At 43.6% G+C, this 15,241-nt stretch overlaps 1 protein-coding gene across 1 annotated transcript in view; it reads right to left on the bottom strand.

Moving 5' to 3' along the window:
• Nucleotides 1-13,968, bottom strand: part of LOC139689967 (homeobox protein caupolican-like) — a 153,223-nt gene extending 139,255 nt beyond the window's left edge. Inside the window, exons 1-2 of the mRNA XM_071587125.1 lie at nucleotides 12,511-13,968; nucleotides 5,351-5,812 (exon numbers count right to left, since the gene is read on the bottom strand). Coding sequence (XP_071443226.1) covers nucleotides 5,351-5,812; nucleotides 12,511-12,558 — 510 coding nt within the window. The 5' untranslated portion in view covers nucleotides 12,559-13,968. The remainder of the gene's footprint in view (nucleotides 1-5,350; nucleotides 5,813-12,510) is intronic.
• Between the last annotated feature and the right edge of the window lie 1,273 nt (nucleotides 13,969-15,241).

The raw sequence follows: 15,241 nt of genomic DNA, 5'->3' as shown, positions 1-15,241 counted from the left end.
AACCATTGAATGTTGACAATAAAACATTATGAAAACTTGGGGATCGGGTAGAAGGGACAAAAGGACAAGGCCTAATTAGTTAACAAGTATTTGAGAAAGTTGCCCTTAGAGACGATAAGTCAATGCAAGACAATGAGAAAAAATCATTCTAACTGTAGTAATCTCCCACTGTCAAGCAGCCGTAATTGCTCAGCGATATCCCCATTCGCATAGCAAATGATTGAGTTATTAAGGGAAATCGTCGTGCGATCCGTGGCTCCCAGCCAGCCTGCGATTCGAGATATATCGAGCGCGTGCACACCCTCAGCGTGCGCCCTTAAGACGTGGAAATATACGAACCGAAGGGCAGCAAATAAGGTTCACCTTTTATGCACCGCTGGGCAAATCGTGCGAAATCCGTTCCCAGGTTTTTTTTCTTTTTTGAGCGGGCGTGGGCGGAAAAAGGCGAATCGCCGCCGCCGCCCGCCAAATCTCCCCCGAGAAGTCTCCACTCATGCGCACCCACTCAAAAGCACGCCCCAGCCACGCCCCCCCTCCTCCTCTCCCCCTTGCCATCCCGATACTTCCATTGCCCCTGGGGGAACGGACGGGGGGAGGGCGACAACGACGAAATGATCCGGTGATTGAAGCGGTTCGCTGGCCTTCGCGAAACTGAATCTTTAGCTATTCGCATGATCACTGTCTCCGGTAAGTCAGTGCATATTTCAAGGCTTTTTCCTTTGCCAAACGTCTAACATGAGTGAAATATCTATACATACATATCCGATCGGTTTACACATGGCACATGGAATTACACCACTGGATTAAATGCATATAACTTTCATCATAGAGGCGTACATGCATACATTATATGTACAAGTATATTTCATGCAAATGCAGAAAGCTACATGAAAATATTTTTCCTAGCTTTTAGGGCCATGCAGATAAATATCAAATATTTTTTCCTCTCTCTACTGCATTAAATGTTTCCCTTTTAAGGAAAATATGTTATGTTCCCCTTAAAAAGGCCTTTTCTAACTTTCATTGTGCCCAATACTGTAAAACGTGTGTAGTTATATACTTATATATATACTATAACATATAATTAAACGCACACACACATATATAATCTACATGGAAGTACCTTCTTCTCATACATCGATGTTTTAAAAGAGCCGGGAAAGAGAAGAGGATAACATTAATCGGCATTACTTGAATGGAGTAAGGATTGGAATCCCTTCTGAATCGACAAATAAACTGTGAAAAACAGCAGAGCAAGAGTAACCTACTTAGGGCGAGTAATACCAAAACTTTGGTTTCTATAAAACAACATTTAAATGGTTAAAGATACTCTAATGGTCGCTCTCTTGGTAGAAACTTCCTAAGGAGTCTCTCGCAAAGGGAACTCGATGCGTAAACTAGCAGACACTAATCACTACTAATACGAGCCTTTCATTGGCTCAGATAAACCGTATATACATATAACACGGATAACATATCCGTCAATTTTTCAGCTCCTAGAGACACAAGGATTACAGAGATCGCACGATTTGCCCTCTTGTGTGACTAAGGCCTAAATATTTTCAGATATTATTCTTCAGATAGTAATTGTCACACTTACTTAACTTTCCCTATAAAAGTTATCCACTGAACAGCAATACATATGAATTAACCTTGTGAAAATAACATTTACATCACTTCCTCCAAACGATTTGTTCGCCTTAAACTGGCATGACATATGTTTAGATCCGAGACTAGCGCATGAAAAACAACATTTAAGGATGAAGAAAAAATAAAAATTAGACTGATGTAGAGCCTTCAATCGGAGAAATGGTGTGACTAGGCTTTGAAACAGCCTTTGTCGCCCAAGTCTGATAGTGCATTTGCTTCATCATTCAGCAGTGTACACATTGGAGAAGGAAATGACTTTCCACTCAGGTTTATCACCCAACTGTAATTTCTTTTTAGTTGAGCGGTCTGCCTTAATTATTTGATTTTGTTCATATTATGGCAGAAAATAGTGCACATACCTTACAGTAAATTAGAACAGAATAAAGAAGACGACATGCTGAATGCGATTTCCGAGTACCAGAGTGACCACCGGCTATTATTTTGGGTTCATAACTCTGGTCCCTGAGCAGCCAATGAATTTTACTCGGTTAAAATCACCCACAAGTCATTCTCTGAAGCCACTGTCACCACGCACCTGTAGATAATATCCTATAATCGTCGGCTATTTCCCTCATATTTTATGTATGTCCTATCTCGGAGGATCCCTTTGCCTAGCTCGAATCAAAAAGGCGCCTGGTGACAGAAGTGCCCGTGGTTCCCTTTATGGGGCATCCTCTGGCCCTCCGCATTTTTCTATCCCTCTTTCTCGCCTGCACCCCACCTCCAACCCCTCACGACCGTTTATCGTCCCGTCTTGGACAAACGAGGAGAACGTTAATTACGCATCTCGAGGGATGGAGGAAGAGAGGGACTGCAGCCTCCGCTCACGATCTCTACCCTTCACCATCCCCTCCTCCCCCGTAGCATCTCTTCTTTGGGGAAAGGCGTCCACCCCCTTTCGATCCAGAAACCCCATCCCTCCAAACCTCTTGCGCTTCCAACACCCCTCACCGCCCCATCCCATCCCCCCAGCCAGCTAGCCTTTCCTCGACAGACCTTCCCTCTCTCCCGCAAGCGCACCCCCCGCCTACACTCCCATTCCCCTTCCCCCGTAATCCCGCTCTCCCAAACCGCCGAGATCAACCCCCTCATCCCCTCCCGCTTTCGGCAAACCTCTCACCCTACCCTTCCAACTCTTCCCACGCTCCGGCCATTATACGAGTAATTACTAATTATCGCTATCAGAGATTCCGCATAAAGGTTTTATTTGCATCTTGTTGCGCTTAATCTATCCACCTATCTGGGGCCCCCTCGATTGCTGCACGAGGTCCATTGTGTGGATGTAATTAGGGACCACTTTTACACTCGCGCCGTGCAAAGAGAGGCAGGGAGGGAGAAAGAGTTTCGCCACCATCCCCCTCTCGGCTCATTCCGTCTCCTCCGTTGCTCCGCAGAGGGGGTGGAGTGGGTGGTTGGTAATTAGCAACTTTAAAGTGTTCAAAGCTCCACAATGAACTTAACGGAGGTGGAGGGGAGAGGAAGGAGAGTCGAGTCAAAACACACACTCATCTTAAATCTATAAGTACCTTTATTCGACATTTGACGGCTTACGTTTGTGCAGGCAAAGAAATCGTTATTTCCTCCTTGATGGTCTTGAAATTAGTCAAATTTCGTGTGAATAAGTTCAGAATTAACGTAATATCTCAAAAAAGAATTTAATTTATTTTAGCAATGCAGCCTTCATGGGTCGAGATCCTCATAATTTGGAGATATTAAGAGTTAATGGCTGCGTGCTCACCTAATTAATGGTGACTTTTGCCTAATCTGTCAACCGTTGCAACCTAGAATGACTAATCACACCTCTCTAATACACAGTCGTTTTGTATCCCACAAGTCATAAAAATCATCACTTGAGTCGACGAATTTATGTTGCTTTGGGATTGAAAACAACGGGAACATTAAAAAACGTTAAGATTTTAAAAATGAGAATGTTGTGATTAAGAACTGTATAAATTTAGAGCTTTTAATTTATTTAACTTACCGCATTTATCGCTGATGGTAACGACAAACATGTAACATTCAGCACATTTCATTTCCAAAGAAACTGCGGGAGATGCCGCAACAGTAACTTTTAACGGAGTCATCCGCTAATGTGCATTTCAATGCAACAATTTCAGGGTGTAAAAATCATTCGCCTTGACTGGGATCCCAGTCAAGGCGAATGATTTTTACACCCTGAAATTGTTGCATTGAGAGACATTTCATTTAATTTATTCTTATTTAACTTCAATTATAATTAATAAAGCTAAATAAACTTTCCGTGAGATCTAATTGAAGTGCACTGGTCACGTAACTGTTATTAGGAACAAGGCTACTGAAAAATGAAGACAAGAATGTACAAAACGTGCCCGAGAGATTCCAACTACATCAGCAAGATAAAATAAAAATCGCTTGTTTTTTTAACACCTGATGAAGAAAACTTAGTGAGTAGATATTCTCACAAACAGTAGTGTAGAATGGCCAAAAATGCCCAACCCTTAATGCTCAAATTTTGAAAGCATCACAGTTCGTGTGCCTAATGAACAATTTTAACTGAACTTCCTATGGCAGAAAAATTTGATGCAATTTTGCTACCAACTAGAGATTTAAATACCAATCTATGCAAAGATACCAACGATGACCTTTATACCCTCATAACACCGTAGCAAAGAATTGGGGTTAGGCACTTGTCTAGATAACTACTTATACACCTCGAGAAGTCCCTCCGCAAGTTTAAAATATGGCTGATCTTAACATCCATCAAAAGATTATGCGCTAATGATGCAGTTGTCTCCAGTGCCCCTATCGCTTCCACTTTAATCCAATCTACAACAGCTTATCTGATTTACAATTACTGCAAAATAAATACCCAATGAAATAGAAAAACGTTGTATCAATAATAAAAGACACACAAAAATTATTGTAATCGCATATATATTTTAAATTAAAGTGAAACTCTATTAAGAAGTGCATAACGGCGGAAGGCTCTGCAGAATTGCTATGTACGATATTATGTTAATGTTATGCCGCACGAAATATTTACGATAATTATGAAACCTGTTCCACGTGAAGAAGGAACAACTGGTCATGTATTCTACGCGTAGTATCACGCCTCCGATAGCTCTCAAATTTGTCTCACTGCTGCTAAGAGGAAACGATTTATTACGAGTACTGGATAAAAACACGGCTAAGTCAAGGCTCGTTCGTAGACATAACTTAGACCAAGCGGGCTCCTACCCCGTAATTCTAAGTACAGCACATGCTTTAATGAGCGTAACTTGGTAAAAACGGTTTAATAGTAGAGGAAGTACAAACCAAGGCCATACAAAATAAATCAGTCATTAACCATAAGCACACTGTAAGACTGAACAGTAATTTGAAATGCTATGGAATTCCTCTAAACCTCCAAACACATCTAATATCTACGATCATACTGTACAAATTTACATCATGCTCCGAAGGGATTGTAATTCACAGCAGAATAAGATTTTCAATAAACAAATTATCATGCTAGCTTGTGATCCGAGCTGAAGGAAAAAGAAATGTGGTTTAACCATAGCAATGCGATATGAAACCTCCCCCTACTCCAAAAGCAGTGTCCCTAAGTCAAGACCGCTGGGAGAGGGAAACAACAGAGTAGGAAGCAATTAGCACACAGCCACAGCATTGGGGAGGGAGGGGTGGAGCTAAAAGAAACCATTCAGGATTAAGTGGCACTCACCAACGGCGAGTAGAAGGCGGATGTGTCGACCCCGATGCTCGGATAGGGATTCTGGTCGGTGGACGGGTACGGCGTGCCGTAGACGGCGGCGGTCGGGCCGCCGCCGCCGCCTGTGGAGGCCACCGAGAGCCTGGGGTAGGCGGAGGAGAGGGCGGCCAGCCTCGCGGAGTCGTACTGGCAGGAGCACACCGTCTGCCCGGTCACGGGGTCCGTCATGATGGGTCTCCCGTTCTCGCAACACGAAGACGAGGAAGACGAGGACGAAGATGACGAAGAGGACGTGGAGGACGGGGTGGCCGCGGCCACAGCCGCAGCGGCCGCCGCCGCAGCGGCTGCCACGGACACGGGAGTCCCCACGGGGCTCGACCCCGACGAGGGCACACCCCCTGGACCACCCGGCGCCACGGAACCTGGTAACGGCCCGGAACCAGGGCCTACTGCTGAAGCTTGGCCAACCAACAGCTGAAAGAGATGAGAAGGTGTGAATCGAGGAGATTTCAATGAAGTATTCAAAATGCAGACATATGAATGGAGGATCGTTACAATCGAAGAACATGAAATCGTGACAAATTCCTCCATTAAAAATGTTGCTTTATAATATAATTATATATATTCACGTTTATATGTACATGATTAATGCGCGTGCATCTATGTAATTGCATTATTGCAGATGCATAAATTCGAATGAAAACGGATTATCTCCCAAAACAAAGCATGTATTTTGTTTCGTTTTGCTATTAGTTCCCGTTTGGTAATTATATCTGCGAGAAACACACATAGGTGTATATATGATGAGTTATATATATATATATATATATATATATATATATATATATATATATATATATATATATATATATATATCAATTAACCACCTGGTGTCGTTTTCCAGATGAGAGTTTACATTTACAATCGATATTGACAATGATTAACTTTTACATCCGTAGGGAAATTGAACGACCCACAACTCCGTCCATTTAGGTTATAAATCTTAAGTAGTATAGGGAGTTTAAAATCAAAAGAACATGGGTAGTTTAGCTTCACTATAATAGTATGAGTACCGCGAATTGGAAAATCAAACATATTATGGTTAATTAGCCTCTACTAGAACACATTACTGTTCATTTTCCACAGAATACAAATTGGTAATTCCAGTTCTAATACGTTGTGTCAATGTTGTAAACGGAATCCTGTGTTCGAGCCTCGTGTTCTGGGCCCTAAAGCAGGGAAATTATCCTGGAAGAGAATTATAGTGGTTCAATTTGGCCGAAAAAATACAGAAATAAGACCTATACTTTAATAAATAAATACCAATATTTATGAACAATAAGTAAATAGTGTTTCATAAAATCCAATGAATATGCGAGTTTGTGATTCTTTTGCGACATTTCCTACCAGCTTCTAAATAAGTTTGGTAAATCTCTATGAAATGGCCTCCAAAAGATTCGGAACAATGAACTGACGCAGCTACGTATGTTAACGTGGTCGCATCAAACGGTAAGGCATTTACTAGTTGAAATGGTTTCATCAAACTCATTAAGCATTCTTGTTCACTGCAAGGTTTGTCTTATACGTCACAGCACGTGGATAAAATATAATTGGTGTAAAGAAATACACCGCTCAGCATAAATAGAAATACACCGCGTAAGTCACATATTAGATTAATAACATTGCCGTATGAGTCGTGATTTAAAACAATAACTCCCTTCCCTTGAAACGTATAATATTTTGGCATTATATGGATACTATTTTATTAATTTTTGGTTAATTCAGACAATATAACATACACAAAAACATGTGTGTGTGTGCGTGGAGAGTTGAGAGAAAGAAAATCACTATAAATAACACGTCATCATATGGAGTCAGCATATCGAATAAGGCCATATGATTCCACATAATCTATATTTTTAATGAAATAAAAATGAAAAATTATAATGAAACCTATGAGGCAGTCAGAGTTTGTTGCGCTTAATACATCTTAAAAAGTATTATGTTTGAAATTCTGGCTTGAATTTCAAAACAGGTAATAGTTCATTTTTATTTGATAAAACATGAATAATTGCATTTTCTCTTTTAGCAAAACCCTTGTATCTATGGATTGTCCACCTTTGAGAATACTACGAAAAAGGATTATCCAATAAGGTCAATGTGTTGGTTGTCTTGCAACTATCGTGGGATTGATCACATACGACTGCCTTCCACCTTTCTTCGCAGATAACATTCCATGAGCTCTTATCTAGCTTAAGTCATCGGAATCGAACAGGAAAATACAGCAACAGAATTTTCCATTTTACCTCTGCCACTTGATATGCAAAATTAATTAAAAGTCAAAGTATTAACTAGCTAATTCGACACTAACGGGTGAGTAAAAGTGGCCCATGCGTAATATTTCTCCGATACACGTCTCTTTTGTATTCCACCCAATTCATGCAAAAAAATGAAACTGTTGGAAGTATTGTACATTCAATCGGATAAGAAGGGAGCGTAGGGAGGGGATGAGAGTAGGGTGGAAAAGCACGTAAATATAGGCACTGAGATTCCACCCAAAACTAAAACACAAATCCTTTATTATCACTACCGTACAATAATTATTATTCATTCGTTTGTCTTCGCTACAAAAGCTCGTTCATAGGTCATAACTTCTTGAAAGCTCCTCTAGGCAAATGAGTGAAAGAGATAGGAAAGCACATGCGAATAGAAAAAAGGCTCTCGAGTCTCCCTCGCGCCCGTGTCGGTGATACCCCAGGAAAACAAACGGAAATACGAGGGTTGATGGACAATATTAAAATCTTTCCGAACGAGGACTCCTTGAGAGCACATCTTGGGCCTTCCGGCAAATCCTTTAAAAATATCGAGCACAAACCCTCTCCCCCTCGCAGGGATGATGATGACGGCAGATGGAAGAGCACATTTTTGAGGGGAAGGGAGTCTGGAGGACCGGAGTGGGGTGGCAAGGATCACGCCGAGGGAGGAAAGGATGTGGCCGAGTGGATATAAATATAAAGAGGGGAGAGGGAGGAGGGAAAGGAGGAGCCCTTCAAAACTACTCGACCCGGTCATCATCGCGGGATTCCGAGCGCATATAAGAGAGATGGATAGAGTCTGGGACAGGGATGACGGTGGGGTTATGGGGATCCCAGTATGAAGGGGGTTGAGGGAGCATCTCATATATTAAAGGCCCATTGATCCGCTCTCCGCGCAGTAAAAGTTTGGTAAATATTTGACCCCTCCTTGTAATGGACCCCTTTGTTTGCCCCGGTCTTTCCTTCCCCGGAAAAAATCCCTCTTGAGTCCGAAACGGGGGGAGGACGGACTGGGGTGGGAGGAGAAAAACGAAAAACGGAGGGAAGGGGGAGTTTGTTCGTGGGAGAAAGGTGTGGGGAGGGCGGGAAGAATGGGAAGGTGAAGTAAAAGAGGGATGGAAGAGAGGAGAGAAATATTGGAAGAGATAGATATGTATATCGGCAGGCGCATGAGACACGTATTAGGGAATCTTCCGCAAAAGATGGGAATGGCTTCTGAGGGATGGATGGAAAATTAGAAAAGGGACGTTAAGGGGAATGGTGGGAGCGTGGGGGAGAAGGGGTGCAAAGAGGTTTGAACCGTGAGGACGAAGGAAGGGAGAGGAAGATGGGGGAGACAGACCAGCGAGGAGCGGGAGGAGCGTGGAAAGGAGTTGGGAATGGATTTTTGTTGGATGGAGAAGGGGTATAAGGGAGCGGCACACGAAGGAACGAGGATAAAAGGAGAGGAGAGAGAGGGGCACCGAAAAGGGTTTCTTCACTCTCTCCAGGGGGGACGGGGAGAAGGGTTCGCGGGCAGGATCCCGCAAAGGGTGAGGGCAAGGGGAGGCGGACGGCGGCAAGAGGGGATAAGTGGACTCATCTGCCACACTTCACGCCTCGCTAAAGACGGCCCTGAGGTAGAGGAAGAGTTGGATGGGGCGAACGAAGTGGTGGGGCGGTCGTGGAGAGATAAAGGGCCGCCCTCGAGAGGTGCAGCGGCGCGACCAGAGAGCCAAACGGGGAGAGGAGACAAAGGGAAGAAGGAGATACGGAGAGAAATGAGAGAATCCTTCCCTTCTACCTTCACCCTCCCTCCGTGCCGCGGCTATCCTAGAGAGGAGGAGGAGTGCGCAACGTTTGGAGGAATAGGGGGAGGGGGGGCGAGAGGAGAGAAAAAGGATAAGACGTGATGAGACTTTAAGTGCCAATAATCGTTCCGGTCCCAATTTCCTGCTAATTTATTTGCTCTCCCTTCCTTCCTCCTTCACTTCCCCCTTCTTCATATCTTTCCACTTTCCTCCCCAATACGGCTCCCTTCTTCAAAATTCACCCCCCCCAATCCCTTTCGGAGTTGATGTTTATTCCCCCCTCCACAGCCCCCCTCTCCCTCTCCACGCCTGTGCTTTCATTGCTAACGCGGACCCCGACGTTATCCTGTGCCATCTTGGGACTCCTCGGAGGGGGAGGTCAAACAAAAGGGCTCCTCTTAACGATTTATCCTTTCTCTTCAGCGGATGCTTTGAGGGGAGTAAAGGGGTTGGATAACCCTTTCACGACTTCGCAATATTCTTTCATTTTATTAAGGAACACTACAATGGATAGGCAAGGACGCAGGCGAACAATGAGACGCGTAGGAGAAAATGCGTTCACTGTTTACGTTTTGAAACAATGATTACAAAGAATGCGACGTCTTTGACTAGCGTGAGCAAAATTTTACCAGATTTAAGCGATATGCAATTCAAAATATATCTGGGAAACTTTACAAATTAAAATGTGATCACTATTTTGGTTTGAAAACGTCTAGCATGCATGTTATAAAATTTCAAGGCAGATTTTTTCTAAATAATCAATTATGTATTGTGTCTTTGATTATGATCATATCAAAAGTCATTTGGTGAACAATATATTCAATGGTGGTAAAGATAGCCATTTTTTGATGATTTGAAATCCCTCAAAAAATAGATAAAATAGCATTAAAACACCATTAGTGCCATTTGAAATGAGAGAACATTGAAAAATGTTTTGAAAAAAAATTGAAAAAGCGATTGTAATAAATCGATTGCCACTTTCCACTACAAACCAACAACATGGAATACAATTAAACCAAATGATAACATTGGTGATGACATCTAAATAGAATGGTGTTCATAAATTCAGCATTGCGCAAGTAATAAGCGCTTTGCGTACGGAACATGACTTTCTTCATTTAACAGCAATTAGCTCGCAGTCACGGGGAAAGGTCAAAACCGGTTATAAGATTAGCCAGGATCCATCAACTAAAGAGCGTCTCTTGTACCCACGCTTATTTTTCACATGAATAAATGAAAGACGTCAAGCATGAGCAATCCTGAAACTGCGTCAATCAAAAGTTTTCAATTGTCCGAATCCCTGGCACTGCGAGCTCATGAACCTTAAACTGAGCTTATACCGAATGCATGCACGTCAAAAACATGCTGCTAGGAAACGCCTGTATTCAGATACCATACTACATTAATACATATCGATCTAAATATATACGTTGATTTTTCCTTGTAGAATACGATCAATCGTATGCGCAAAAATAAAGCCAAGACGATGAAAGAAGCAAGCAGGGAGACCGAGTCGACGGAATTTCTCGGCAGGAGTGGACGGCGTCCACTGCGTGGTCATCCCGTTGGTAGATCGTCTCCCTCCCGGATCGACTTTCTCGGGCAAAATCACTACACCCCTCCGATCACGCCTGGCAAGCAAAATTCTACTTATTTCATAGTTCCTCGTTTTGGGAGGCTCAAAAAGGGAGCGAAGATCCCTTGGGAATAGATAATATTTTTGGGGGACGGGGAGGGGGGGGACAAAGAGCTCGAGGAGTTTTGCATTGTTTTGATAACCAATTAGAAACTCACGGTCCCTTGCTCTTTCACCTAAATTGAAGAGGACGAGATAAACAGATCCGTCCGCAGACCTCCCAGGAGATTCTTATCTGGAAGCACATTTCTGCCTACTTTATGACTCGGAATCACAGCTCGCTTGTTTCCTGATCGCCCGTAATCGTCTCACCTCAACTTATTCCCTAGAAGGGTAATACGCCTCCGGTTTCTTTTTCGTTCAATCTCACATCCACTAAGAGACGTAATTCATGATATCGGATTACGATCGTACGGCGCTAATTGGATGAAAAGTTGCGCCCCGAAAAATAAATAAGATGAAATAGTGAAAAGAAATGATTACCCAACCAGCAGAATTAACCACCACAAAAAAAGGTACTGAGATATGCTTGCTTCGCCCAGCTTAATGGACCCCTATTATTGATCGCTGTCTAAGGATAAATTACTTTGCTCGCACCCTAAGCGACCGACCTGAATTACTTGAATAACTGAACCGGAATCATACCATCATTAGATTAAATACATACATATATTACCTCATATATTTCAGATAACCAAAATTACGCTTTTACTATTATTCCCTGAACAGAAAGAGTGTAATATCGTATTTTAAATTCCCGAAAAATCCGCATGTTGCTCATATCACAATAATTAAAACAGTTTTTTATTGAACCCAAAATCGTTTTTCTCCCATTTCCCGTTTGAGGTCCTTGAAAGGGGACATTCTTACTGGTCGCAGGCCAAAAATAATACGTAAACAAATGAGTTAAACAGGCATTACCATCACTCCTAAAATCGACCATCGTTAGAATATTAACTACAACCTTCCTCGGTCACATAATTTTTTAATAATTTAGTCTTACTGAATAGCAATGTATATGTGTAGCATCAAACAGCACAGAGTATGAACATGACTCCTTGGGTTTGAATACCGAAAAATAAAGAAAAGATATCACACTATGCGTGAATTTATAATCCAAATTCATAGCATCCGTCAAACTTCCTTTCAACATCCGTAATGTACCAACCAGCAACTAAAGCTACGAGACTACGCGTAACACTCGCTCCACGTCTGACACCTGTTATTTGGAGAAGCCACGACCTACGACGGAAATGGGAACCACTACAGGTGCACATTTTTGCTCACGTATGCATGTAAAAGGTGACTTTTAATTTCATATAGACACTCACGCGAATAAAATACAACGCGTTCGCCTGGAATTAAAAAACGGTAATAAACGTTTCAAAGAGTTGAAATATTTTCACACTTGCCAGGGACACTTTTACTCACCTGAGAAGCTGTTGGATATGAATAGCCAAACTGCGTGTACGCTGACATCATGGGAATAGCACAAAATGTCCACTACTCGGTCGCAAAACTAGATCCGCTTGGCGAACTAGCCTTTGCCTCTGTCCGATTATCAACACAATCCGGAACGAACTCCCGTCCCCTTCACATCAGTCCCACGACATGGAATTAGGCGATATTAAACGACACTGTGCATATCACAAAAGCGCTCAGTTCGGTTCGTGAAGGAAGCAGGTCCATCGACGACCCACGATCCCTTCGGTTGATCCTTCCAAAGACCCGCGGACAAGTAGTATGTACTAGGGGATGTCGGACCAGAAGCCTATATGTCTCTCTTTCTAACTCAGTGGTAAATCAGTCCTCAACGTTCGCCCAGGGAGTTGCGCGCGCCAGCGGCAAGCGGAGGTCCGACTGCCGCCTTCCCATGAGACCAGAAATGCGCGCGGTCCAGTGAGCGGGGTGAGCGGGCAGCGGACGGCCGGGCGGGGTATGCCTCAATCACCGGCCTTCCGGACACTCGGCGACCCGTCGCGCGGGCAATCCGTGGCACTTGCTCGACTGCAGATTGGAGGACACTCGGTTCAAAAGGCTTCCGTCGCCGATTTTAAAAACTCCGCTCGACTAATTGCCTCGTATTTCAACACCCGCATCAATCAGTGACGGCAATTAACTCGGTGAGCCACGGCGATGGACTATAATAGCAACTAGAGGATCGGAGAACTCCTCTAAGTGTCATAAACGCCGCCAACAAAGCAAACAGAGGTTGCCCTGAGGGGCATGGGAGGAGTCTACCCTTCAGGGATGGTACCAAATATTAGGGAGTGGGGGATGTAGGGGAGGAGATGATTGCAGAGAGTAAGGATGAGAGATTTTCAATCCTGGTGGGGTGGATACGTTGGGAGAAGGGTTCTGGGGAAAGACAAACACAGAAATTGTGTTAATTGACAGTATTCGGGGAGGAAAGGGAAGAATATATGCCACAAAAGCCGCCCAAATAAACCACATGCAGGGGGGGTATTTCGGTTACCGGACGGTGAAAATCGTGTCGGACTGAAATCCAAACATCGTCGCGGGTCACGGAGCAGTCCTGTCCTCTTCAATCCTCGACTGTCTCTCGGGTCTATCGTTACGACAACTCCTTGGCTCTACTCTTCATCCTCTCGAGTCGGTTCAGTCGCCTGATAGTGACGTCCTTGTGCATAGACGGGAATCTATGAAATTTCTAGGAGAAAAGCACACACAGCACTTGTCACATTTACGAGTCCGTCCGCTTGGAACACACGCACTCAAGTCCTTCCTTATCTCCACCTCACGTCCTCGTGGTCCTTTTTCTCTCTTCCTCTCCGTCTGTCGCGCACGCTCTGAGCACCTCTCTCTCTTGCTTCGCTCTCTCTCTTTCTCGCACGCACGCCACGACACCAAGTCCTCCCTCCTCGCTATCTCTCGACCGCCAGCCCGCGACTGACTGCGAGACCGGCCGGAGGGTACACCCTGGCGACGGAGCCTCGAACTCACCGGTCTCGCCGCCTCCTTCCCCCTCCACTCCTCCCACTCCGCCCGCCCCTGCGCTTCACCGCGCTCCCCTCCAAGCCCGCAGGGAGGCGGGACCATGAGGTCTAAACCCCGCCCATTTGCAACTCGTGACCAGGACAGGTGACCAATGGGGCTGCCAGATTTCCGCCCCCGCCGAGGCTTATCGTCTCGTGGGCCACGACGCCTGGCCTGAGACCACGCCCCAGTTAGCAAGCCACGTCCCCGACTCCGCCCACTTGCCGCGCCCATCAACCACCTGTCTGCAGCGTAGGAAGGAAAAAAAGAATCTCTGCTCGGGTGCTCCGGCTTCGCTTCCCCCTTGAAAAGTTTCGCGATTTTTACTCGAGGGTTTTCCACGGCAAAGGTAGAATGGTGTCGCCGATTCGTGTGGTTTCTTGACCGACAGGTGTTGTACGGGACGAGAGAAATGAAGTAGGTGTATTTCGGAGCTTGATTATTTCATGCGTCAACATGAAATAAGCAAGCTCTATAGTTTGCTCACCTGGCATGGAAAAGAGCTTCAAGTAATTGCCGTGTTTACACATATATTTGTTTGTTTGACGAGCTTAAGTGCTGAGCGAAGTGGAGTAATATTATTTCCCCTCGTCTTTTATGAATATACGCTGATGACTATCGTATTAGAACGATTGCATGTCATAAAGGAATCTTCGTAACTAAAAATATTTCTACTTATAGTTTTTTCGTGTGTTACCTGAGCATTGAGCCAAATATTAACTTATCAACGGTGGCTTCTCTGAATTTTAAAATTTTGAGGCTTGTTTCAGATAAATTTTTCATTTGATTTATTATTTTCATACGATATGGTGCCGTCAACTTTAATCAAAATAATGAAGTATGCCTAAGGAATGGTAATTTTCTATGATAAAATACGAATTAATATACTGTGCAAGAAACATGAAGCTATATTTATGTGTATATTCTTTCCTTTCCAAACTAAAGAGACTTTGTACTTTTCCACAGATTTTTATTAAAAGGTGCCTAATGATAAAAATCTGTGGAAAAGTACGAAGTCTCTTTAGTATGGATATGAAACACTTCCACGAAGTGAAGCCTGAAACAGTAGAATGTACACGTAAAAATAGCTTCATGTTTCTTGCACAGTAAATTAATTCGTATTTCATCATAGAAAATTACCATTCCTTAGGTATACTTCTTTATT

Source organism: Hetaerina americana, unplaced genomic scaffold, assembly GCF_022747635.1.
Source record: "Hetaerina americana unplaced genomic scaffold, ioHetAmer1.1.p SCAF_3, whole genome shotgun sequence".
Classification (NCBI taxonomy): domain Eukaryota; kingdom Metazoa; phylum Arthropoda; class Insecta; order Odonata; family Calopterygidae; genus Hetaerina; species Hetaerina americana.
The sequence above is the reverse complement of the archived record's forward strand: the minus strand, read 5'-3'. Positions and strand labels throughout refer to the sequence as shown.